At 43.7% G+C, this 26,313-nt stretch overlaps 2 protein-coding genes and 2 long non-coding RNA genes across 4 annotated transcripts; 2 read left to right on the forward strand and 2 right to left on the reverse strand.

The window, feature by feature from the left end:
- Window positions 1–55: 55 nt before the first annotated feature.
- On the reverse strand, window positions 56–1,351 carry LOC130528759 (uncharacterized). The gene is made up of 2 exons (XR_008951387.1): window positions 1,028–1,351; window positions 56–665 (listed from the first exon to the last, which is right to left on the reverse strand). It is a non-coding gene; the product is annotated as an uncharacterized LOC130528759 (long non-coding RNA).
- Window positions 1,346–9,877, forward strand: sap130a (Sin3A-associated protein a). Its single transcript, XM_057038428.1, has 20 exons — window positions 1,346–1,482; window positions 1,579–1,838; window positions 2,071–2,235; window positions 2,320–2,446; window positions 2,543–2,658; window positions 2,741–2,865; window positions 3,778–3,925; window positions 4,013–4,103; window positions 4,200–4,304; window positions 4,398–4,539; window positions 5,695–5,810; window positions 5,982–6,272; window positions 6,356–6,524; window positions 6,864–6,959; window positions 7,053–7,414; window positions 7,500–7,742; window positions 7,821–7,946; window positions 8,177–8,280; window positions 8,446–8,559; window positions 8,735–9,877. Exons 1-20 carry the CDS (start codon window positions 1,362–1,364, stop codon window positions 8,891–8,893), a joined length of 3,180 nt encoding a protein of 1,059 aa, XP_056894408.1. The 5' UTR covers window positions 1,346–1,361; the 3' UTR covers window positions 8,894–9,877.
- A 196-nt stretch (window positions 9,878–10,073) lies between these two features.
- Window positions 10,074–25,456, forward strand: LOC130528745 (unconventional myosin-VIIb). Its single transcript, XM_057038425.1, has 46 exons — window positions 10,074–10,947; window positions 11,098–11,135; window positions 11,215–11,316; window positions 11,389–11,535; window positions 12,269–12,453; window positions 12,740–12,861; window positions 12,950–13,092; window positions 13,162–13,275; window positions 13,363–13,516; window positions 13,606–13,682; window positions 14,496–14,615; window positions 15,101–15,240; window positions 15,341–15,551; window positions 15,619–15,754; window positions 15,845–16,008; window positions 16,100–16,240; window positions 16,364–16,522; window positions 16,623–16,715; window positions 16,837–16,931; window positions 17,010–17,094; window positions 17,180–17,398; window positions 17,528–17,728; window positions 17,810–18,022; window positions 18,119–18,297; window positions 18,370–18,496; window positions 18,571–18,690; window positions 18,904–19,077; window positions 19,335–19,562; window positions 19,657–19,819; window positions 19,915–20,037; window positions 20,293–20,419; window positions 20,637–20,797; window positions 20,906–21,087; window positions 21,180–21,301; window positions 21,380–21,534; window positions 21,726–21,879; window positions 22,026–22,181; window positions 22,771–22,876; window positions 22,973–23,086; window positions 23,171–23,258; window positions 23,364–23,473; window positions 23,724–23,909; window positions 24,455–24,571; window positions 24,660–24,743; window positions 24,826–24,945; window positions 25,021–25,456. Exons 2-46 carry the CDS (start codon window positions 11,118–11,120, stop codon window positions 25,114–25,116), a joined length of 6,231 nt encoding a protein of 2,076 aa, XP_056894405.1. The 5' UTR covers window positions 10,074–10,947; window positions 11,098–11,117; the 3' UTR covers window positions 25,117–25,456.
- LOC130528757 (uncharacterized) lies at window positions 18,812–20,074 on the reverse strand. Its single transcript, XR_008951385.1, has 3 exons — window positions 19,915–20,074; window positions 19,601–19,819; window positions 18,812–19,468 (listed from the first exon to the last, which is right to left on the reverse strand). It is a non-coding gene; the product is annotated as an uncharacterized LOC130528757 (long non-coding RNA).
- Window positions 25,457–26,313: the final 857 nt, after the last annotated feature.

Consider the following 26,313-nt stretch of genomic DNA (forward strand, 5'->3'; position numbering starts at 1 on the left):
TTTAGGTATTTGGATTGAGGTATGATGTGATGTCCCCAATAAATTAACTGCACAATTGGAAACTATATTTAGGTTTATTAATTAAGGTGGTGAAGATCTTGTGGCTTGTGTTCAATACTGCTTACCCCTTCTTTTTATTCTGCGATTCTGTGGTTGTTTTTAGTAGTTTGCGCAAATGAAAACTACCAAAAGGACAGAAAGAACAATAAGTGCATTGGATACTGTTACTACGCCCATCTAGTGTTGTATTTTATGTATTGCAGCACTTCGCGCGTAATGTTTTGCAGCCAATCAGTTTCTTTAGCGGGAGATGGTGCAAAGCGCGATGTTCATCAAGCCGAGTGGACACAAGCCATAATCTCTTTATATTTTGTAACCTCCACACTGAAACACTTTCAAATACATCCGAAACTTTGTTCCCCTCCAAAGACTTTTTCTACCCATTTTAAAAGCCACCGGGTCGTGAGCTCGGTTGCGTTCTCGGGTCACGTGACTCGGGTCGTAACGGTTGCGCCCCCCCCCCCCCCTTGTGAGCTGCTATTGGTCCACAGTCGTTGGTTAAAATAGTGCCGGACTCTGATTGGTCAGTTGTCTGTCACTCTCTTCCGTGATTGCTGGGTTGTAGTGCCAGGGCGGACTTTCTGTAGAACCTTCTTCCGGCTTGCCTGTTGGAAAAAAAGAAAAGACGAATGGAAAAATTGTAATCCACAAAAGGAGCATTGCCTTGTAACTGCACCATACGGTAATAACTATTTGTATGTGAAAGCATTTTCCTTATTTCAGGCTAAAACGTTTCCTACGTAGTGCGCGGTGGAAAGTTCAGGGTGAAGCAAAGCAGACGACAACAGTGTTAGCCATTCTAGCGTTAGCTTGCTGCTAAGTTAGCAAGGATGGCTGGCTAACAAGGTAGCCTTTTAGTTTTAAACTGACCAAACCCACAGCGCGGCGAATATTATCTGGATGACAGGATATATGTGTAGTATTTTGTTGTATGTGGTATGTAAATCATTATCCTACGTCCACTTACATGATAATTATCAACGGCAGAGTTGTTTTGCTGAACAGTTCTTGTTATTGTCCTTCGATGTAGACGTAGGAACTCTTCATTTGAGTTGTTTTTCCAAGAACTTCACCTATTTTCCTTAACCAGACTATAGTCGAAGCATTTGTTGCTCCAAAACTGGTCGCATTCATTTTACATGTGTTGCACGTCCAGTTTATGTCTTCGCACCGCCGATTAAGGCTGCAGTAGTTACACATCTATCAAAATGCTGTTGCTTAACCTCTCTGAGCGTTCCGATTGTATTGCATTGGGCATTTTTTGTACCTTTTTATATTAATTCAGGTCATAAGCTTCTAAAATGAGCTCCCAGCAATTTCCCCGTCACGGGCTGCCTGCTTCCAGTGGGGGAACGCCTCAGATTTCTGCAGCTACCGCAGCCGCTAACCTTGTGTCTGTCAATCAGCCCTTAAATGCACAAGGTAGGCTTTTCACTGGAATTGTTTAAAAAAATAATATTACAACATGACCAATGCATGGCACGGAAAACACATTTTAAACAACCATTGTTTCCTTAGGGGATGCAGAGAGCAGCAGGGATGCTGAACAGGGATCGCACGATCACCTACCTGCTGGAGGTGGGGGAACTTTAGCATTCAGAGATGATAAACAGGAAACCATTGTGGTCAGACCTTATCCACAAGTACAGGCGCATGGCCAGCCGCAAGCTACTCCACAATCTGTACCTATCCAGTCTGGAACACCTGTGACGGTAGCTGCCCCCTCAGTCCATCTACCCCAGGGACAGCCTGCTGTTCTCACTGATGGACAAATGAAGGTGATGTGTTTTCTTTTTTTCCCTGACAGTTAAAGCTTGTCCAATATTTGGAAAATGAGAGCAAAAGGTGTCTAACTTTTGACAACATCCACTAGGACAGTAGCAAAAGCAAATAGTTCAAATGTTATAGGTGGATGCAAAATTTACTGGAACGTGTTTGCATTGCACCTTTTCAAAATATCTTTACTTCTTTCATGTGTATATACACTATAATGTGTTGTTTTCTTTAAAGGCTGTTTTGAAGTCACCTATGCCCAGTCGTCTTATTGCCCCAGCTCCAGCTTCCAACCAAGGTCATATCTCCATCCCCTCCAAGGTGCCTGGTCACATAACTGTTACTATAGAGACCAGCACTACAACCCCATCTATTCCTGTGGCAACTATCAGTGGTCAGCAGGTAAGAATATGTACTGCCATCGACTTTACATTGTGTTTTTCCCACGGATTACTAAAAGTTTAGAGTACTGTCTTTGGGCTTCAGGGCCACTCCAGCAACCTGCACCATCTGATGCCAGCTAACATTCAGATTATCAGAGGCGGCACCCCTGCTTTGCAGATAGGGACCCCTGCGGTGCCTCCTCAGACATTCACATCCCATTTACCCCGAGGTATGCCTTGTTTCTAAAGAAAACTAGCCAGTCTTTATGTTTGTTCAACAACTTCTTTTTGTCATGCATTCTTCTCCATGAAACCATCCTGTGCAGGAGCTGCTGCAGCAGCAGTTATGTCCAGCTCAAAAACTGTCTTGCGGCCAGCCACCGGAGCAAGCACAGGCCCTGGGCAACCCACGGTGCAGCACATAATTCACCAGACTATTCAGGTGCTAATCATCAATATTTACCCTAAAATGTTGATAGTGTGTTTTGATTATGTATAACAATGTAATGACCTGTTGTCCACAGTCTCGCCCTGCTGTTACTTCATCTACAGCTGTTCTTCCAACTGTGGTGGCCCCCATTTCAGCAACACGGACTCAGTCCCCAGTTATCAGCCCAACAGTTACACACTCTCCTGAGGCTGCACACGGGTAAGCATTCTTTTACCTCATGGATACTTGATGAGGACAAATTCTATTAAAGTGATTCTCAGCAAAAACACACCTTCCCCCTCACCAGCATGAAATGTAAGTGGTGCAGACCCCCTTTCTGGCCCTTGATTGATTTTGTTGTGATTTGTGGAGCAGGTCGGTTCTCAACAGTTTATGTATGTTTATCTTATCTTTTATGGAAAGTGGGTGGCCTATAATGACCAGTGTTTTTCCCTGTCCTTCCATGAGACAGGCTGCTTCTGCTTTATTGTTTCTGTCTTCCATGTTCCTCTATGGGAGAATTTTAATCATATTAAACTGTTATTGTTATATTAAACGGTAAGTTGAGTTCATAAAACTCAGAAATTGTTTCATTCACAGTTTAGGACAGGCAGAGGAAATCCTTTTAAACATCAGTCTGTAATTTTCTGCACATGTAGCATTAATGTTCTGCCTAAAAGAAAAGTTTATTGCATCTTTCTGCCATAAATGGAGAATAGTTAAAACACAGAATTAAATTACTGCTACTGTGTTTACTGTATTCAGAATTATTGAAACTTCAAAGAAGAATCCTACCATTTTTGTATTATATAATCTATGCTCTGACTATGAATTTGTGGTGCACAAATATTTTCCATATTGTCCATATTTGGAGGATTTTCTATAAAATGAAGCACAGGCAGGGCTTTTTATCATTTTATTTACTTTAAATTTGATGTATTTTTCCCCATCCCACCAAGCATTGCAATAATTAAGAACCTGCACTAAGATTTGGTGTTTTTGACAGTTGCATTTAGAAACACTTAAACAATAAAATGGATAGATTAATGCTTCTTACTGAAAGGAACATTTTTATTTCATGCTTTTGCCATTAGTTCTAATTTTCCTTTACACAACTCTGTGTTCTTTCAGGCGTCCAGGTCTGACTATTCACCCTCCTCCAGCTGCTGTCAGCATTCAAAGGTCTCAAACAGCTCGTGACACAGCCACACGGATCACACTGCCATCTCACCCTGCAATCGGGGCTCAGAAACCACAGCCCACACACACCATGACACAGGTTAATACACCCTGATGAGTCCCATCGGCAACACTTAAGTCATTCAGTGCAGTGATGTAAATCGGTGTTCTTAATTTCTGTTCACAGAAGCCAATCTTCAGCCCTGTCACACCAGTGGCCGCAGCCACCGTGGCACCGATTGTTGCCACGAACACAGTACCCTCAACCACCACGATAGGTAGTGGTCTTTCCTGTGTTGATATCTAGCTCTTTGTTACAAAAAAATCAGTTTTTGACCTACATATAAATCTTTTTTTGTTTGTTTTGTTTTTAGGCACTGTACCACATACCCAGATGACAAGTAATACTATTGTCACCATGACAATGGCATCACACTCCTCTCATGCTACAGCAGTGACCACCTCTGCCATCCCTGTTGGTAAGGATTTTTTTTTTTCGCATTTGGTAGACATTGTGTTGTCATAACAGCATGTTATACCATCTTATTCTTAATACTTTGTGTTGTCCATAGCCAAAGTAGTTCCCCAGCCCATTGCCCACTCCTCATCCCGTGTGCAGCCCGACTACCCTGGGGAGAGAACAAACCTTATACCCATACCAGGTCACCGTTCTTCTCCTAATCCCGTTACCATGGAAACAAGAAGTGACAACCGGTAAGTGCAGCATTGATTATTGAAAATCGGTCATGTCACCGGTGTGGGTGGGGAAATGCAAATAAGGAGGAGAGTAAGGCAGTGTTTTTAAAACAGACTTTATTATTACATTTACTCTGCTAGGCTTTCTGCCCGGTATCGGCTATCTTAGCATTTTATCTGTTTCTTTTACTTAGGAAGTTTCACTGCGCCGACGTGTTGGCTTGTGAATGAAAATGTTGCTAGGTAATGATTCAAGTTTCAAAAAACTGTATTTTCCATCACACAGGCTCAAACCCTAAATGCCACAAAGACATAAAAATTATTTTCAACCAATGAAACATGATTTAATCAAACAAAGCAAAATAGACACAGCTCATTCATTTAAATGTGTTTTTTTTGTCTTTGTGGCATTTATGTTTTGATCCCTGTCACTATATGTTGGAAAATAAAGTTTTATGAATATGCCTGATACAAAAAAAAACATATTGATGATGTGGAATATGCAGTATACTTGTTATAGAAAAGTAATTTAATTACATTAAAATAACTCAATTACATTGAGTTAAGTTGGTGCACCCGTTATTTCTGTCAACTTATTTTGGTTTCCTGAAACATGTTTATTTGGACAGTCCTGAATGCCCTCTAGAGGTCCCTAATGTTTAATCTTTTCATCTGTCAGTTTGGGGCAAAAATTGTAAAACATCGGCAAAGAAAGCCTTCAGAATTGATACCCGATAAACAGTAAACAGTATATAAGTGTATAGAGTAAATAAACAATTTATTTCAATAGACATTTTGCTCCCACGTGTGGGGACATGTTTCTTTTATTCCTGATGAGGAATTCACCTTTATCCATACAGTTTGTTTTCAGTTTTGAGGTAATCACTAGTAACCACTTCTTCCTATTCCTGAAACTCTTTCTTAAGTGGGTATTTAGTGATGTCAGGTGTCAGTAGTATCTTCAGTTTCCTCTGGCAGTGGTTGAGCTGTTGAGCCCCTGAGAAGCAGAACAGTTGTTTTTTTCCCCCTACTTCTAGAACAAAAAGAATGTTTCCTGCATTTTTTCTGTCTATAAGTTGACTATCTCCTTTAAGTTGACTATTCACTACCACTTTTATACAGGAGGTTGTTGTGTAGAACTTTAAAGAGATTTGACATCAAATTTGCTTTTAGGCCCTCCGTGCCTGTGCAGTTCCAGTATTTCCTGCCAGCATACTCCTCATCATATCCCCTGACACACACCTACACCCCCATTAGCAGCACTGTATCAACTATCCGTCAGTATCCTGGTAAGCACTACTAACATGGCTGATTTGAAACATTTGAATTAAACATAATGATCATAGTGATAGGTATTTAAATGTTAACATCACATTTTAAAATCTATTGACAAAATAGTTCTATATGACACAATATGTGTGTGAAACAGGAAATAAGTTTGTTTTTCCTCTTTTTATTAGTTACTCCTCAAGCGCCGAGTTCAGCGCTACCCACCCAGGCTGGAGTCGGTGTAGCGACCACTGTCCACCTAAACCACATGCAGCTGATGGCAGTGGATCGGATCGGTCTTCAATCTGCACAGATCAGCACCCAAGGGATCCAGCCGGCACCAATCGCTGCCCAGGGCATTCAGCCTGCACCTATTGGAGTGCAGGGACTTCACACATCTGCACCAATTACTACACAAGGAATTCAGCAGACGCCATTAGTCACTCAGCAGCAACAACAAGCTCAGTCCGAAGCCAAACCTGGTATCTGCTGGATATTGTTGTCAGGATTTTTTTTCTTCTCAGATTCGTGGGCTCTTTTGTGATTCAGTTGTTTTTCCTCCCAGGTGTCGTTTTGGCCGATGGCTTTGTTGCAAACCCCATCACCAGCACATTCAGCGCCACCCAGCCCGTAGGTACCATGGTGCAGGCACATGCCCAAGGAGTAGGGGGGGCTCCCACGTTAGTGTCTTCACCTCGACCCAGCATTCTTCGTAAGAAGCCTGCCATTGAGAGGTGGGTTTACTGGAAAATTGGGAAGAAAAATCCAAATTTGGCCCAACGGAATGCATTTTCTTTAGACATGGCTGTTCTTATAAGATCTCATTTTTCCAAAAGGGTTTTTCATATTTAGAGATATTTGCTGCTGAATTGATTTAATATTGGGTATTTAAATTCTTCTCATGACTGTTCTGCAGTAGTACTAAAGTTATTAGCAAATTATTACAGTCACTTGAAGGATGTAGTCTCTTTTTATAGCATAAACTGACAGCAGATGTATGCATCATATAAGAAAAGCATTGAAATGGCCACGTGAGTGGTTCACCAAACAATCCTCCTGTCTTTTTGTTTCAGTTGCGTTCGCAAGAACTTGATCCCTGCACAGCCAAGTGATCCCAGTGGCAGAATTGAGAGCGGCGTTAGAGGACCGGGGTCTCCCCGACCTGCAGGGTGAGCCCGCCGTCACATAGACATTATCACTTACATCTGCGTTTATATATCAGCAATATGAATTTGTAACCCAACATTTTGCGTTCCACTTAGCGTGAAACCCAAAGCTGAAGTGCACATGGCAGTGGCTCCTCCTGTCATGGCTACAGTTGAAGCGCTGCCTTCACAAGGAGGAGAGCAGCAGGTGCTCTCATCAAACGCCCAGCACCTCGCCCAAGCCATTCCCACACTACTTGCCACACCAGGACCTGTACCTCCATCTCAGCCGTCAACTGTTCTGTCTGCTCTGCCAGCAGCCATGGCTGTAACCCCCCCTGTTGCAGCTTCAATGGCCAACACCGTGGCCTCCCCCACCCAGCCTGCAGCTAGTAGCACTGCAGCCTGTGCGCCAACCTCTACCTGCCCGGATTTAAAAATAAAGCAGGAGGTGGAAACAATGGACACATCCCAGCCAGGTGAGGCGTATTTGGGTCTACAGTAATTGTTCTAAAGTTAAAAGAGGGTGAAACAAACATCCATATTATCAATGTTGTCTTTCAGATCCCAATGCAAATTTGTCATCCGCCCCCTCCACCACCCAGACCTCCAGCCTGATCACTCCTGCAGCTGGAGATCTCATTCCAGGGGCCTCTCCAAGAAAGAAGCCTAGAAAACAACAACATGTCATTTCTACAGAGGAGAGCGAGATGGTGGAGACCAACAGTACGGATGAAGAAAAGGCCACAGGGAGGCCTATCACTGGCCGCGCGGAACGACGGGAATCTCCACCAAGGGAATATGTCGGTGAGTTCCGAATGAAGAACCCATACATGGTGAGAATATAGCGCGCTGGACGTTGAATATTTTGTTCTGGTCCCGCAGATGAGGAAGGAGTACGTTATGTACCAGTTAAGCCTCGACCACCTATCACTCTTCTGCGACATTACCGGAACCCCTGGAAAGCTGCCTACCACCACTTCCAGAGATACAGCGACATCCGGGTCAAAGGTATGATGTCACAGGCGAAAATACATGTATTTTTGAAACTTTTTAAAAGTGAAGAACATTGGGAATGTTTTACATTTACATATGTGGGTGAGCATCGGTTCTGGGGGGTCAGGATTAATTGTCCCATCAGCAGATGGTCAATCATATTCCTTTCACCCACCAGTTTAACTGTTGGGAGTGATTGTTGCACCTCTCAAATAGTGTAGCCCGTTTTGTTGCTTTCCTTCCAGAAGAGAAGAAGAGCACCTTACAGGACATGGCCAGTCAGAGGGGGGTGGCATGCCGAGCACAAGGCTGGAAAATTCACCTGTGTGCTGCACAGCTCAGGCAACTGGTGAGTGCGCTCTGCTCTGACTGTATTACACGATAGAACTGTGTCAGTGATGAACAGGGGCTGAGAAAATAGGTAAATATTTTCTCATTGTTTCTGTTGTAAAATTCCAGTTCGGTGGTATTTTGCATGTCTTGTGACAACTAAATTCTCATCTCTGTTCTTTAGACAAGTTTGGAGCATGATGTGTACAGTCGACTCTCCACTCTTCAAGAAGGCCTTATTCCTAAGAAGAGAGCAGGTGCCGATGACGATCTTCACCGAATTAATGAGCTCATACAGGTAACGCTGTGATCAGTAATCCTGTGCTGCTCCTATGGTTTTCCTCTGTGTCCTGAGCCTGTGGTGTGAATCCCGGCCCTTAGCTGCGTCCTGCTGCGCCTATTTTGATTGTCTACTTATGAGCAAATTAGGCTTCTGTCAGCATTTTAAAGATTGTTTGCGTATGTGTTTTTAGGGCAATATGCAGCGTTGTAAACTGGTTATGGACCAGGTGACGGAGGCCAGAGACACCATGATGAAAGTGCTGGACCATAAAGAAAAGGTGTTGAAGCTGCTCAACAAAAATGGAACCGTTAAGAAGTCGTCCAAGCTAAAGCGTAAAGAGAGGGCATGAGCACCACCTCCGTGAAGGGGTACAGGAGCTGCTCCAACTTTGGTGCTATCGATGATTTGCCTGCATACAATCACATGCAGCCCTCCGTCAGAGTGGACACAAGTGACAAAGGGCTTCAGGAGGCCAGAAGGTCCACCTGGAACAGCTTCTCATTCAAGATCAACACACAAATTGAGCTGGATGGTCAACAACCCACTTTGTTCCTTTTTTGACCAGCTTTACTAACAGAGTTCCTGCCTCATCTTTTAATTCAGCGTATAACCCTGGCACATAGTATATCTAATATTTGGCAGGTGGCAGTAAAACGTGTAAACATTAAAAACATTGAGTGAGTGAAGGTAATCCACCTGTGAGTTGTAGAAGGAAGCCATTTTCTTTTAATGAGTTGGGCGTGTAGACGACTCAACTCTTCTCATTAATCTGTGCCTTCACTTTGTTGGGGTGAGTGAGTGTTGACTGGACATATGAGAGCACTTGTGTTTAAGTTGGTGGGAAATTAAGATTTAGGGGGGAAAGACACATTTCACCCCTTAGTGACAGCAAACACCAGAATTTTCTACATTGTTACACACACAGCTGTAAACTAAAAAGGTGGGAATAATTGTGAGGTTTGAGAGGAAAAGAAATAGGAAGATCTAAATGTAACAGGCTAGAATTGGTTTAATTCGCAAAATGCTACTCTGACAAGTGTTTTGGGTGATTACCTGGAAATAAGATGCTGTGAATAATTCCTGATTCATGGTAAATGGAGGGATATAAAGAATCACGGCCGTAGCATGCTTTAAGGACACGAGGAGGATCTTTGATTGTACCATTGGACTGAATTTGTGTAAATCACTGTAAATGTGTTTTGGGTTTTCCATTGACATGGTTCTCTTCAAGTTTTGTACTTTGTGAAGCATTTTGTGCTGTGTGACGTGCTGCTTCATTTTGCTGAGTGTAATGACGTTGACATTACTCAAATGAAGTGAGTCTGAAACATCCCGCTATTGTATCTTGTTTTTGTCTGTGTAATTATAGTAAAGTTACTGAAACATTAATACACACACTCTTAAGTTCTCTACATTTTTGTATACGCCTTTGAGTTCTCCCTCATAGCTCCTTAAACTAGTTTAGGAAATAAAAGCGGCTCCTGGGGGCTTTTTCTAAGCACTGTTTGTAGCGTCTTAACAGTTTTCTGTCACATTGTGGTTTGTTGCTTTGCCATTTGACTCATGCCCTTCCTAAGTCTGATTTCCGATTATTTAATCTATTGCCAAATCTTGCCAAGAGGAATTTTGGTAAAGTGAAAATTGTATCACTCTATGTGCTGATGTATGTGTTTCAGAAATATATGGAAGGAATTTCCCCACATTAGAGTAGAACATCTGATGAGGAATTGATGGCTCAAGTTCAACAAATTCACTCAATTCACCATGATGAATGTTCACAAAAATGTCTCTGGGAGTCTTCTATTTTCCAGAGGTCAAAGGTTAGCCACACTGGGACATTTCCCTGCTAGTATTGTATACCAAGGAACCATTGTGACCCATTTTAATCATTTCAGGGGCTAGCTTGAAACTGTGCTGGTTGTAAATCTGTCCCAAGTACGCAGCCGTGTGTTGGAATTTGTAGCCCCATAAAAAATAATAATTACTGTCATCATTTATTCTAATGACTTTTTCCTGTGCTTATCCAGCACAGTTCTCTACTCAGAATGTGAACTACAATGTGAATACTTGGTGAAAGAGTTAATTGTGTTTTTAAGAATGTGTCCTTTTACTCAGCCTGTTTTGGTGAGGTGAATTTATTTAGGTTTAAATAACAATATGTCTGTTTGAGGGCCCAGTAACTGTGCCAGTAAGCTGCAGCCGGCAGGTCTAATTTTCCAACAGCTGGTGTTGATGATATAAGCGCTTTATACTTTGATAGCATTGGGACTTGGGGTGGCCCTCCAGCAGGAGCAAAGTCAAAGAGTCATAAAGAGGCGTTTGCTTGGAGAACTTCCTGCTTCGGAGACAGCCAGGAAAAAGATCGCTCGGCTGCTGCTGGGCTGAAGGGTTCAGAAATCTGAGGTGAGAAACAACACTTGACTCAGTCGGTCAGATCTCTGATGTTCACCTGCAACATCAGGGTTCCGATTTCGATTTGAATGACTTAGAAAGTTTTGCTCCCTGTTATGAGAACAAGGCTCTGACAGCATGAATGGTCTTTCACCCTTGCAGACCTGATCCATGTTTCCAAAATGCTGCATTTGGTCAAGGTAAGAATGATTGTTTCACTTCTGTCATCCTCCCAATAACCCGTCCTTGTACGTGACCCCTGATGCTGTCTCTATAAAGGGTGATTTTGTGTGGTTGGACTCGGGTTCCGTGGTGCCGATTGGGGCGGAGGTCAGGGTGACGGATGCTGGACAGCTATACTTGACGGACGATGAGGGAAAGGTGTGAGATCACATCTGGAGAGTCTTTCCTTTCTGATGATGTCATGTTAATCCTGTGATAATTTACACGCAGGAGCACAAGATCAGTAAGAACGTCAGCCTCAAGCCCATGCACCCCACCTCTGTGAAGGGCGTGGACGACATGATAAGGCTGGGGGACCTCCACGAGGCCGGGCTCCTCCGCAACCTGCTGGTCCGTCACAAAGAAGGCATCATCTATGTAGGTTTCTTTTTCGTTCTAAGCTATCCCTGTTTTTTTATGGGCTCTATAACCTGCGGTGGAAACGCCACTCAGCCCCGCCGGCTCGGTCTCAGACTTTGCCCCCGCAGTTTATCACAAAGCTGTTTGTCTCCATAGAGACGATCGAGCCTCTGCTGAAAGAAATGCGTCTGTGTCACTGCCTCAAAGCTCAAATGTGGCCGTTCAATTATGAATCGGGCCATTTTGTTGTGTATAAACTGTGAAACGCCAAAGGAAAAACATTCCCTTTGTCTTTGACGAGCTTTCATTGACCACAATCTTAAAAACGTTTTTCTATGACTTTCTCACACTTTCATATTTTATAAATCTGGAAAGTCGGTGTTAGAAGATGTGTCTTGCACATTTATCATTTCTTGACCTGCCTGATTACTTTTACTAGTACTACTATTACTATATGTATATGTTTGTTTTGATATAAGACACATTCTGTTTCTGTTATTAAATGGAATAAGCCTCAGACTTATTCTATTTTCATGTCAAGGATTTATGAACAAACCCTCAACATCCTAACTAACCCCGCACCCAGGAAGTCGTGCGGACCAGCCAAAATGGCCCCACTTGGCAAAAATGTCCTCACTTTGCTAGTAAATTTAATATTTTGATACTCAATGTGTAGCAAATATAAGGACACACACACACACACTTGTCACTGTGCTGCTGCGTGATGATTAATGTCCCCTTTTGTTTGCAGACATACACAGGCTCCATTCTAGTGGCAGTCAACCCTTACCAGCTGCTGCCCATCTACACCATAGAGCAAGTGCAGATGTACACGGACCGGCGCCTGGGTGAAATGCCGCCGCACGTCTTCGCCATAGCGGACAGCTGCTATTTCAACATGCGCCGCAACCGAAAGAACCAGTGCTGCGTCATCAGGTCTGCATCTGCTCATCACAGAACACTGCAGTTATGAAAGTATGTTCCATTGGGAATAGTTATTGTATCATAACATTGTAATAGTTATTAATATTGACTAGTAGAATCTCTACAAACACACCAACGTAAGCGTTCTGGTACAGTATCACATTACTTACATGGAGAGCATCAATGTATTTAAGCTAATCGCAGTAGCAGTCAGATTTAAACAGGATGTGCTAAGAAATAAGATATTTTTCTCAATAATCTCACATCTTTTTCCTGCTTACGTCTTGGGTTTCACTAGTGGAGAGTCGGGAGCAGGAAAAACAGAAAGTACCAAGCTCATGCTGCAGTTCCTGGCTGCAGTTAGCGGCCAGCACAGCTGGATCGAACAGCAGGTCCTTGAAGCAAACCCCATCTTGGAGGGTAGGAGCTTTGGTGAAATGACGAAACAGCATCCTAAATGGATAAACTCTCGTGTGCTTTGCTCATGTAACCTCGATTGTCTTCTCAGCCTTTGGCAACGCAAAAACCGTTCGAAACGATAACTCCAGTCGTTTTGGGAAGTACATTGACATCGGTTTTACAGAGGCTGGGGCCATCAAAGGGGCTCGCATTGAGCAGTATCTGCTGGAAAAGTCCCGAGTTTGTCGCCAGGTGTGAATATAGTAGGGCTGAGTGTGACACGGGACAAGCCAGATTCTCTTAACTGATGTGTGTGTTCAGGCGCCCCAAGAAAGAAACTATCACATCTTTTACTACATGTTGGAGGGGATGCCGGCTGAGAAGAAGAAGACTCTTTCCCTCGGAAGAGCTTCTGACTACAACTATTTGACCATGGTGCCGCACAAATGTTTCTTTATTCTTGGAGTCAGAATCGTAACATTTACATAAATTCTTTTTTTAACCAAACAATGACATCACCAGGGTAAATGCACCAGCTGCGAGGGCCGGGATGATCTGATGGAGTATTCACACCTTTGCTCAGCTATGAAGATTCTTATGTTCTCGGAGGACGATTCCTGGGAAATCTTTAAGCTGCTCGCTGCCGTTCTTCATCTGGGAAATGTCAAATTTGAGGGTCAGCGCTTTCAGTGAGATGATGAGGAAACTTATCCCAGAATAGTTTGGGACGGCGTATCACATTTCCAATGTATTGTGTAACTCCAGGTACAACTATAAACAACCTAGAGGTCTGCAACATCGTGAAATCATCCCATTTCAGCATGGCCAGCCAGCTCTTAGAGGTATGTGTACTGTATTAATCACACACTGCATCTATGAGCCCCCCCCCCCCCCCCCCCGGTCCAGAATTTTGTTAATGGGAACAGCTTAAGTTCGTGGCACATTCCCTTTATATCTTCCATTTCTGTGAGATTCCTGAGTTCTGTTCCCTTCACCTTTGGTCATTTTGGCCACGAGTTTCTATTTCAACCTCATCCATCTACAGAACTTGTTCCCAAAATGCATCAGTCCTGTCTAAATGTTCCTTTGCAATTGTATGATGCTGAAATTTGAGGGGTTATTTTGATAACTTTTCCATGATGGCCGTATTTATATTGGTGCCACTGAACAGTAGAACTTGACAAAGCTGAGTCTGCCGAAGCTTCCTGAAGATCTTTTCTAGCCCTCCCCTGATCCTATTAACTGCTATTTCCTAATTATGCCAATGAAATGGGCACCTGAAAACACGTTACTGCCATCTCATAACCTTTTCCTGCTTTGTGGGCTTCATTCGTTTTCATTTTCAGAGAGCTGCTTAGAGGAATCCACGGGACACGAGACTGAGGATTTAAAAAGCCTGAAATTTACATCACTTGTCTTTTCCTAATGAAGACTTTAAACAAGCTGTGACCCAAAACGGCTAATTAATGTCTGAGAAACTTGGAAAAAGTTCTCAACTACCAGCTACACAACTTCACATTAACAGAAATTTTGACCAGGCCTGCCCAAACTTTTAAATGCCACCATATGTATATTTATGGCATATATCTTTCTTATTTGGCAAGTGCAATTAAAGAGCCATATAAAATTTGATTTATTTATTTTTGTTACCACAGGTGGATTCCAAAGAGCTGGAGCAGAGTCTGACTCAGCGTTCCTTCATGACGGCGACAGATAGCGTGAGCAAAGTTCTGACCTCTGCTCAGGCTGTGGATGGCAGGAACGCCTTTGTCAAGGTAATATCACACCATCCACACTAATATTACTGCAGCTTCTGCTGTTACAACCAACCTGAAACACATTTATTGGTCCCAAAGGAATAGTTTGTACGTGTGTTGTTACCGTACATGGTGTCTGTTGTAAAGACTCAAGGCATCAAGAAGTCAGCTAATTATACAACAGAAATCAAATGTAATGCAATTATTTGCATCATAAATGAAGTCAGGATTTAAGAGGAGCAGACTTTATTTATAGAGCACTTTTCATACATTTACAATAAAATCAGAGAAAACAAGTGAGCACACACACACATGCACGCATATTTTTTACACATATAGCATTTGGAAGAGTAAACTAAGATGGAAAAGATGGGATATATATGAATGGAGTGATTTTCTCTAACCTGGTTATTATGTCTGGGTTGTTTGTGTTTTACTGTTGTGTGTTTTACTGTTGTGTGCAGTACTGCTGATGTGTGTGAACATTTCTGTTTTATTTGCAGGCAATTTATGGGAGACTTTTCATTTGGGTTGTTGACAAAATCAACACCGTAATTTACACACAGCCTGAAGAGTCTGAAGTCCCCCAACAGACGATAGGCTTGCTGGACATCTTTGGCTTTGAGAATTTTGATAAAAACAGGTTAATTGCTATTATTATTCTTAGGGGTTCTTAATCTTCTATTTTTTTGTGGGTAGCCAATGAACTCAAATTCCCCTTGTGGTTTTTGGGTTCGTCACAGCTTTGAACAGCTCTGCATCAACTTTGCCAACGAGCATCTGCAGCAGTTCTTCGTCAAGCACGTGTTCACGCTGGAACAAGAAGAGTACGCTCGAGAAAACATCGTTTGGACGCGCATCGACTATCAGGACAACCAGCGGATCTTGGACGCGCTGGCCATCAAACCCTTGAACATGCTGGCCCTTATTGACGAGGAGAGCAACTTCCCAAAGGTTTGCATCTTCCTTTGAGCGTGTCGGGTCCTCAAAGCTGGTTTAAAGTCGCTCTTTTCTCTGTCAGGGAACAGATACGACCATGCTCCAAAAGATAAATCAGGCCCACAGGGACGGCAGCATTTATATTCCCCCCAAAAACAGCTATGAGACACAGTTTGGCATCCTGCACTTTGCTGGAATTGTTCACTACGACTCCAAAGGTATCATTTATTATCAGCGACCCTTCGGTGGCTGGGTGGGTGGGGGTCTTCTGCATTGTTCCTATTGTCTATGTGGTCTGTTTATTTCAGGCTTTCTTGAGAAAAACCGCGACTCTCTCAGTTCAGATCTGATTCAACTGGTGCATAAATCCACCAGTAAAATCCTCAAACAGGCATTTCGTGACGCTCTGTCCTCGTTTGCCACCAAGACTATTGTCAACCCCAGGATCAGCACCAAAGCTGCCAGCGTTCGGGTCAGTGGCCTCTTTGACACAACTAAAGCGCTGTATGAATGAAACTGCATGTTTAGACTCACAATATTTACATTTTCTATGCATCTGACAGCAACATGTGGATGCAAAGAAGCGCGTACCAACTCTGATTGGCCAGTTCCGCCAGTCTCTGGATTCACTGATGAAGACGCTGACGACGTGCCAACCCTTTTTCATACGCTGCATCAAACCTAATGACTTCAAGAAGCCCATGGTGAGGCCAGAAGCCGCGCTTCCTCAGACATAAAGAAAGCATGTGTGCATCTGAGTGAAAGGTAAATGAAGAGCTTTTGTGGAACAGAGGTAGTAAATGAGATTCCTGTCATCTGTGCCTCAGCTGCTTAACAGAGAGCTGTGCCTCCGTCAGCTCCGTTATTCTGGAATGATGGAGACTATCAAGATCCGCAAGGCTGGTTATCCTGTGCGCTACACATTTGATGAGTTCCTTGGTCGTTACAGAGTCCTGCTTAAAGCTCACCTCTGTGATCCGCAAACAGTAAGCTGTGCTAAGGATGGTCCTGGTGAACGTCTGCCCTCTTCTCCTTCATGTCCTCTATTGGATGATGATGATGATGATGATTGTTTTTTCCTGACAGGAAAGTAAAAAGAAATGCTGCCAAGTCATCTGTGAAACTGCGCTCCCTAAAAAAGAAGACTGGAAGACTGGCAAGACAAAGATATTCCTCAAGGTGCCAATAAACGTTCCAACATAGCCTGTTCTTATAGACACATATATGGAAACATGTCAGTTCAGATCAAATAACTGAATATTTCCACCCACAAAAAGATGCTTTTGCTGTTGCGTTTCAGGACCACCATGACACCATGCTAGAACTGGAGAGAATGAAACAACTGAATATAAAGGCATTTGTAATCCAGAGGGTCCTGAGAGGTTACAAATACAGGTATGATACCAAAACGTTCCATTTCTATTCAGTTGAGTGATGCATCTCACTATGTTTTCAACTCCACACCACCTAAAGGAGAGAATTCTTGAGGAAAAGAGCAAGTGCTGTTGTCATTCAGAAACACTGGAGAGGACACAAAGGCAGAAAGCTGTTCCACGTGGTGAGTGCTTTTGAATCAACCCGTTTTAGGGAACGCTGCGAGACCTGACACGCATTAATGCCCCTCCATCAAACGTTCCCCATAGGTGCAGCATGGTTTTGCAAGGTTGCAGGCGCAGGTCCGATCTCGCCAGATACAGCTCCAGTATCAAAGGACGAGGAAGGCGGCCATCGTGCTGCAGGCCCAGCTCAGGGGATACCTGGCTCGAAAGGAATGGAAACGCAAAAGGGACGCTGTGATCCTTCTGCAGGTTCACACCAGAAGCATGCTGGCTAGGAAAGCCTTGAAAAAGAGAAAAAGAGACGTAAGTTGAACTCCACCTGGGGAAACTGTTTACCTCAGCAAACACGGCGATATTTTCTTTAAGAATCGTATTTAACAGCGCCTTGACATCCGTTATACCCCACTTTTCTGTGCGGCTTTTCTCTTGCAGAAGTTTCTCTCTGTTAAGCAGAAACAGGAAGAGCAGCGGCTTGTGTTAGAGAGGCAGGCCTATTTAGAGGAAGTCCTGAGGCAGGCGAAAGAGACTGACGCCAAAGCTCAGGCTGATGCCATCACAGATCAGGAGATAGTGGACAGCTTCTTTAATTTCCTCCCCCTGATATCCGGAGGGCAGGAGAGTCCAGGATTGGAGGTTCAATATCTTAGCATTTTGCACATTTTTTAAATGAAATTTTGTACTGGACTCTGCAAATTTCTGCATTTCCTTGGTCAGAATTTTGATGGGAAAAGGATGGTCATAGAGGAAATTGACATCGATGACCTCCCCATGGAAGACGACCCACTCAGCGATGACGATGCGGACCTGGACGAGTACTCCTTCTCCAAATTCGCCTCCATGTACTTCCAGGGTGCGGCCACAGCCACCCACATCCGCCAGAAACTTCGGCAGCCCCTGCTTCATCATGAAGATGGAGGAGACATTCTGGTGCTCCTCTTTAATTGTTGTAATTCATCACTTTGTAAAAGCCCGGGTGATCTTTGAGGATCTTAACCCTTCTTCTTCTGTGATTTTCCCTCCAAGGCCTCGCTGACAGTGTGGTGGATCATTCTCAGGTTCATGGGGGATCTCCCTGAGCCAAAGAAGCAAGTCCAGGAAACCTCCAATAAGGAACGTGATGGCCCCACACTGGACCGGCCGCTGACAACTCTCGAAAAGCTCCACGTAATTGTGGGATACGCCATCGTCAGATGTGACCTGAGGTATTTTATTATTATTTTCAATCTGTCACTTAATGTGATGTTTTTTTTTAATGTTCATTTCTTTATTCTCAGAGATGAGATTTACTGTCAGATCTGTAAGCAGCTTCAGGACAACAACAACCGCAACAGCTACTTCCGGGGCTGGATCCTGCTGTCTCTGTGTCTGGGCATTTTTCCACCCAGCGAAAGATTTTTAAAAGTCAGTTCCGCTGCTGTTAATGTCAGCGTGGATGTGCTGCCTGCCGAGCTCTTCTAACCTCATTTTCTCTGTAGTACCTGCAAAGTTTCATCCGTTTCGCCCCGGGAGGCTTTGCTTCCTACTGCGCTGAAAGGCTGCGACGCACGGGGATGAATGGAGTACGAGGGGAGCCCCCTGCCTGGCTGGAGCTGCAGGTACTGTGCTGTGAAATATCTCGTGCTTTTAGAGTTCTTTTTATTTATTTCTTCCTTCTGCCCACACAAACACACACCCTGCTGTAGTTTGACACGTCACTGAATGTGCTTGACTTTGAGATAAAAATAAGACCCTTCAAAAGATGTTTATTCATGTGAGAATCGCCGTGTTTTGCCATAATTAATACCTTTTTTTTTTTTGCACTGTCACAGGCAACAAAGACCAAAAAGCCGATAACTGTCTCAGTGATGCTGATGGACGGACGAGCCGTGAGCCTCCCTGTCGACTCTGCATCTACTTCCAAAGAGATCTGCCAACTGCTCGCCAACAAAATCAAACTCACAGACACGTTTGGCTTTTCTCTCTATGTCACCTTGTATGAAAAGGTACATCCATGCAATACATAAGGTCTTCTACTGTATGTGTGGTTGGTTTTTTACCCCTGTTTTGAACCTTGAAACTATGGAATTTAAAGAGGAGAGTATCTTGTTGCAGGATTAGAGTGCAGACTTTGATTATGTTCACTTTATATTAGTTGATGTCTTTTTTGGTGTTGTCTCTAAATGAATCATTTATACTCAGATTTATCGCAATTTCAAATTCTTTGAATATTTAGTCGTCGAATATTTGTTCTTCTTTCAAGGTTTTGGCTCTGGGCTGTGGTCGGGAGCACCTGATGGATGCCATCTCACAATGTGAACAGGAAGTGAAAAGGAGAGGAGGGCAGGAACAGCACGCCCCCTGGCGTCTCTCCTTCCGCAAGGAGATCTTCACCCCCTGGCATGATTGCAAAGAAGATAAGATCAGCACGCAGCTCATTTACAAACAGATCATTCATGGCTTGAAGTTTGGAGAGTATCAGTGTCCAAAGGTTAGCATTTAGTAGACAATTATCTTGGAAATTCTTACCACATTCTTAAATCACTTTTTAAATCCCATTTGTCATGAATCACACACTCCCACAGGAAGACGATTGTGCTCAACTGGCTGCAAAGCACCTGTACATCCAGCACGGCGCAGACAGCAGTCCAGCCCACGTGAAGGAAGCTGTTAAAGACTGCATCAATGCCTCTCTGCTCAAGGCAAAATCTGAGGACAAATGGTTGCAGATGGTCAGCACCGCGCACGCTCAGGTCAGTCAAATCAGGAGGTCTCTCAGAACTGCCCAGTTATAATAGCGTAGCAATAACCAAAAACACAACTCACGATTCTGCCTCGATAACCTCAGAGTCCATACTTAAGTTCAAAACAAAAGGAGGATGATGTGAAGGCAGAGATGGTTGACTATGCCCGGAGGACATGGCCCATGCTCTTCTCCAGGTTCTTTGAAGTGGCCAAACTGTCAGGTTGGTGATTATAGCGAGCAGACAATGTACAAGCAAGATAGTTATTATATAACAGGTATTTTAATTAACTTTACGATTTCCCAACATCTGCCAAAAAACACTGTCAATGTTTTACTCGCAGTCGAGATTTATGTTGTGAAAAAGCATCGAGTTCATTGTGTCGGCCATATTTGCTATTTTTGCAAAGATAATTTTTTATCAGACACACTTATAAACAGATAGACGTCAAGTAAATGCACCTTCAATGTGTTTTAGGTCCGCCGCTCCCTAAGAGCAGGTTCATTGTGGCCATAAACTGGACCGGGATCACCTTCCTGGATGAGAAAGAGAGGAGGCTGCTGGAGCTCTCCTTCCCCGAAGTCATGGGGGTCAACACCATCAGGTAGAGGAGGAGGAGAGAGTTTAGGTTAAACCATAAGGAGGCGTTTGAGTAATGTGGGTAGCAGTGATGGAATAAAACAGAATAAATGTTCTCCTGTTTTGTATTGTTTACATTTGTAAGGTAGGTTTTAAACATGTAATAACCACATAAAAACACACACATATTGGATCAAATCTAGCTTTTACTAGCATTTCTAATGTGTTTTGTTTGACACCAGGGATGGTAAAGGCCAAGCTGCCAGCCTGCTGACACTGAAAGGAGATTTCACCCTGAGTGGAGCTTCAGCTCAGGACCTGACAGAGCTCATCACGATGTTCCTCAGCGGGCTAACCGAGAGGTCTCGGTTCGCCGTGACCTTGAGAGAAGCTGAAACACAAGGTCAGACACCGGACTGCTCTTTCGTCACCATACGTTGGCACGGCTTCATGATCGCTTGGTGTGATTTTATGTTAATTGCTCCCTAAGCCGTCTTCCCCACCTCTGCAGGTGACCCCACGTTCCTTAGCTTCAAAAAAGGCGAGCTCATTATTATAATCAAAGATGATGAGTTTCCTCAGCAGCGTGGCTGGATAATGGGAGAAAATAAGCGCACCAAGCAAAAAGGAGCAGTCCCATCTGATGCCATTCTAATTCTACCGACACTCAGCAAACCCACCAATGAGGTTATGGTATGGCGTCACCAGAGGAAGCTACTTCGTAGTATATTTATTATGGGGACAAAACAGGGAAAGTGAAGCTGTTGCTCGTTTGATTGTTTCAGAGTCTGCTCACCTTGTCTCCAAACCAGAGGAAAAATGTCATCCAGACTAACCAGAAAGATACAGGAACAGTGGAGCGAATAGCTCCGGCCACGCTAAAAGAATTCTCTCTGATGTACTTCAGGTAACAGAGCTGACCGTGGCCCTCAAAACACCCTACATGCCAACAGTTGTGCTCACTCGGTTGTTTTTGTTTGGACAGGCAGCCCACCAAGGATGTGAACCGTCAGGTCATATCCAGGAACGCTGCTCCTGAGCGGCTCTGGGCCAGCTCCAGAGAGCCCATCAGGCAGCCCCTTCTCAAGAAACTGGGGGGCAACCCAGATCTCAGCCACAAAGCCTGTCTGGCCTTCACTGATATCCTCCATAGTGTTCCACCAACTATGTAGTTTTGGGGGGTTTTCCCTTCAAGTAGGGCTAAAATTGAGGATTTAAAATATTTCTATTATGGACTATATATCTTTTATTTATTTTATACATTTTGATGAATGCATTTTATCCTTTGAAATGGAATAATTGCAATTGAATCTTCCTTAATTCTTTTGTACCCATCCTCAAATATATGGGCGATTACCCCACCAAACAGCTGCAGAGCCCCGTCGTGCTCACAGACCAGATCTTTGGGCCCGCCACCAAATACGAGGTGCTCAGAGATGAAATCTATTGCCAGATCATGAAGCAGATGACCAACAACAACAACAGGTAGCATCACGTTATTAGGTCGTGATACCAGGGTCAGGTTTAGGAAATCCAGAGCAATTATTGCATCCAGTGTTTAATATGAAGTTTTAGAAATTAAGACAAGCTATGATTGCATGCAGTAAATGTCTCTTTATGTTGTCTATCAGGCTCAGCATGGAGCTGGGATGGCAGCTGTTGTGGCTCTGCTGCGGCCTGTTTCCGCCCAGTCAGTCTCTATTGAAGCACGCTCGTCGCTTTCTGGAGTCACGCCGCCGAGAGCCGCTCGCCTTAGACTGTCTGCAGCGGATGCAGAGCTTGCTGAGGTCAGCCCAGTGTGTCGTATTATGTGTCACAAGCACAGATGTTTGAAATAAGGAATGTTCTCCGCTGCTTCCTGGGATCATCTGGAGAAGAGCTCATGTTAAATATACACAAGCAGAAGGTAGTTGTGTAAACTACGATGGTTTATGGGGCCATAGCACTATGGCTGTAAAGAATATTGACCCCCTTCTGTTGCTTCTATACATGAAATCATGGTCAATTAAGGAAATGCAGCCTCTTTAATGTTAAAGCGAAAACAGGCATCCTACAGAGTTCACATTCCTGGAGGGTAAGTCCAACTCACTACGACTCGAGGGCTCGTTTATGTTCCAGCAGCACGACGACCTCGAGCATACAGCGAAAGCTGAAATGGTTCAAAACCAAGGTGAATGTTCTGAAGCGAGCAAGTCAAAGCCCAGATCTCAGTCCAATCAAGAACCTGACTGGAGATAACGAGAGCCGTCTACATCACATCCTTGACAGAGCTTGTATTTTTGATTCATTGGCATTGGTTTGAAAACGACCTGTTTACATTTTGAGTTTCTTTTCTGTTCCCCCACAATGATAAAACAACTTGCTGTGTTTGTCAAGACTGGAGCCCAGGAAGCTCCAACCACATCCAGTGGAGGTAAATGCCATCCAGCTGAACAGCCCCCAGATCTTACACAAAGTGCACTTCCCAAACGATACGGACGAGGTATGAATACACACCGCAGGAGAGAGAGAGTGTATTAGTGATATGGCAGGCTACACTGGGGCTGGCCAACCTGTGGTTCCCTTCCTGTCCTTTCAGATATTCGAGATCACCTCCACTACCCGAGTCAGGGATCTCTCCCAGAACATCGTCAAAAAGCTGCGTCTGGCCTCGTCTGAGGGCTACAGCATTTTCGTCAAAACACACAATAAGGTTCACATGTGATTTCTTGTAGCAAACGTGCAACATTTCCATCATAATCATCACTCTTAGATCTGTGATTGTTGTTCCTCTCAGGTACTCAGTCTGAATGAAACGGACTACTTCTTTGATAGCCTGAGACAAATAACCGACTGGTCCGAGAAAATGACGAGGATCAAAGACGGTAAACGTCATTGAAGTATCGCTCTGTTCTGATTCGATTGACTTTTGACCCGTGCTGATGAACAGAATCCTGTGTGTGTGTGTGTGTGTGTGTGTGTGTGTCCAGCGGGTGCACCAGTCAGCTCGCCCTACACTGTGTTCTTCATGAGGAAGCTGTGGTTCAATGTCGTTCCTGGCAAAGACACTCTGGCTGATCTGATTTTCCATTTTCCTCAGGTACATTTGAACGATGCTGCTCAGGCTGTGCTTACACTCGTTAGAGCTTTTCAAAATGGGAATTCAAAAGGATTAACTGCTTGTGACTCATCGTGATTGCAGGAATGTTTTAATGTCTTCTGACCTGTTTTCTTTGGTGCCCCAAAAAACTCACAATTCAGTAACGCCTGATGTCACCAGCTGGGTTCTGTCAAAGCTTTGGTGTATTCCTTCCTACAGTGGTTAACGACACAGACTATTTATCCCTCAGGAACTACCAAAGTACCTGAGAGGCTACCACTCTTGCACCCGAGAGGAAATGGTGCACATCGCCGCACTGCTCTTCAGAATAAAAGCTAACAGCGACAAGAACCAGTTTGTCATGATTCCCAAGATGCTGAAGGAGCTGGTGCCCCTGGACCAACTGAAGAGCGTTTCTGAAAACGACTGGAAGAAGGTATGGCGGTCTTTCTGTGAAGCTAAAGGTGTCTGCATGGTGGAAAAAATGCATTAAAACGTTTTGATTGACTTGTGTTTACTGACATATTTAAACTTATTCACAATTTCTGTCTTCAGACCTGTGAAATTCTGTGGAAAAGGGGTGAAAATAGTCTCTCATCAGTGTTAATTAAAGTCTTAAGACTTTTTAACACTGAGCAGGATTTTGAGAAACAGTCTTACTGTTTGAATTCTAGTTTTTGGATGCACAAAAGGGGCTTATCCGAGTATTCTAGCAGCAGCATTATCACGGCCCTTGCTACCAACATTGAAACTAAAAAATAGACCCAGCTGCATCCTTTTCATGACCCCCCCAGAACAATATCAGCCTTATACCCACTTTATGGTGAGTTTCAGTCCTGTGAAACTGCCTGAAGGCTGCGGGAGGGAAATTATTAACCTCATTTAAAGCACCACAACTGCTCTGTTACTCAGCATAAAAGAGCTGTGTGACACTTCCATATATTATGTGTATTTACGTGCAGAAATATGTGTAATTCTCAGCTTATCGTTGCCACCTACAACAAACAAGCTCGTATGACCATCGAGGAGGCCAAAGGGGCCTTTTTGAAGGCGGTGTACCGCTGGCCCACGTTTGGCTGCGCCTTCTTTGAAGTGAAGGTAAGCGAGATGTTTTCATTCACTGGTCACAGCTTCACCTCCATAATTAGCCACGATTTCTCATGTGTCTTCATACATTTGTTGTCAGCAAACATCGGAGCCACATTTCCCCGACATTGTTCTAATAGCCATCAGCAAGCAAGGACTCACCATCATCCACCCCAAGACCAAGGTGAAGCAAATGCTTTCAACACGAGCATTTCCTCTTGTACTCGCACATTTTTTTGAATATGCTGCACATTTTCTCCATGAAGGAGGTGTTGGCAAGTCATCCATTCAACCGCATTGCAAGCTGGTCCAGTGGAAGCACTTATTTTCACATGACGATCGGAAGTCTGGTTAAAGGGAAGAAATTCTTGTGTGAAACTTCACTGGTGAGTTCAGCGGCAGCTGCGAGTGAGTCCGTACTTCTCGTTTTCTTGATTTCTCTGTGCTTTCTCTCCTAAAAGGGTTACAAAATGGACGATCTGCTCACCTCTTATGTCAACATGTACCTCAGAGACAACAGAGCCCTGCAAACCAGGGCCCAGCGTTTCAACATGTAGTTGCACCAGCGCGACGCACGTCAGGTCTGCAGCTCGCCCTCTGAAGCGGAGCAGGAGTGTCTATTTTTGGACTAACCAGCAACTTTCTTTAGTCGATTTATTGCTTTAAACACCAGTGCTGTGGAATTGTCCCATTTTTAATTACTTTCGCTTTGTTAAATAAAGTTTTAATGACAATAATGAAAACATTTTCACATCCAACTGGAATAGATGTTACTATTCCCATTCCTAGATGTATTTAAGACTTTGTTGTATTGAGTGAGACAGATAATTTAATATAGTAATACTGCATTACACATTTGTTAAATGTTACACTGCATTAAAGTCATTGTTCTGGTAATTTGTGTAGAGTTTTCATTCTGCTAAACAATTTCATTCACATTTAATGAACTAGATTCCACAAATTCCATTGGAAGTGCAGATTTTTTTTAGGGATTTCCTTTGCTGCAGGTTGTGTATTAATGTTCTCTTAAAGCCAATCATTCAATCCTCTGATTGATTAGCACAGTTATTCATAGACATGGAGAGGAAAAAGAAGCGTTGCACTAGAATGAAACATTCACAGCCCAAAAACAGAGAGAAACCTGTCGAATCCATCTTAATGTCAATCATCGTTTTCATCATTAAGTTCCCCACAAACTTGCCAAATAAACTGTTTTTACAGTGAAAGTCAGAATGAGCCTAACAGTTACTAAGTGTCCACGTTTTAACAGTGTGGAAGGTTTTCTTTGCCATTTCAGCAGCAGCAGAGAGGCGACATATTCCCCATAACAGCCTCTTACACAACTTACTGTTTTCGGACTCGGGGGTTCGGAGACGCTCGGCGGAGAGTCCTGATTGGCCAAACCAGACCGGGAGGGGGGGCGTTCCAATTAGCAGTTGGCAGTAGATTAACAGGGTAGTGATGTCTATGTTTTTTTTCCACGCTGCTTCACAGATAGTGGCTTCATTCAAGTCTGTAGAATAGCATTTGCATATCGTTGAAACAGGCTGGAGAAAGGGGCGATGTGTCTGCCGCACAGCTGGGATCGCAGGGTATGAAAGAAATATTATCCCTCCTCAGCCAGTGGGACTCCTCTCCACATCTGTCTGATGCCTAAGTGACTGATTATTTTGGGCATTCCGATTCAGGATACCCCCAGGAGGCAACGGACCAACAAGGGTCTCTGTTTGCTTCAAGTGTCCCCCCCACCCTCC

Source organism: Takifugu flavidus, chromosome 7 (genome assembly GCF_003711565.1).
Source record: "Takifugu flavidus isolate HTHZ2018 chromosome 7, ASM371156v2, whole genome shotgun sequence".
Taxonomy (NCBI): Eukaryota; Metazoa; Chordata; class Actinopteri; order Tetraodontiformes; family Tetraodontidae; genus Takifugu; species Takifugu flavidus.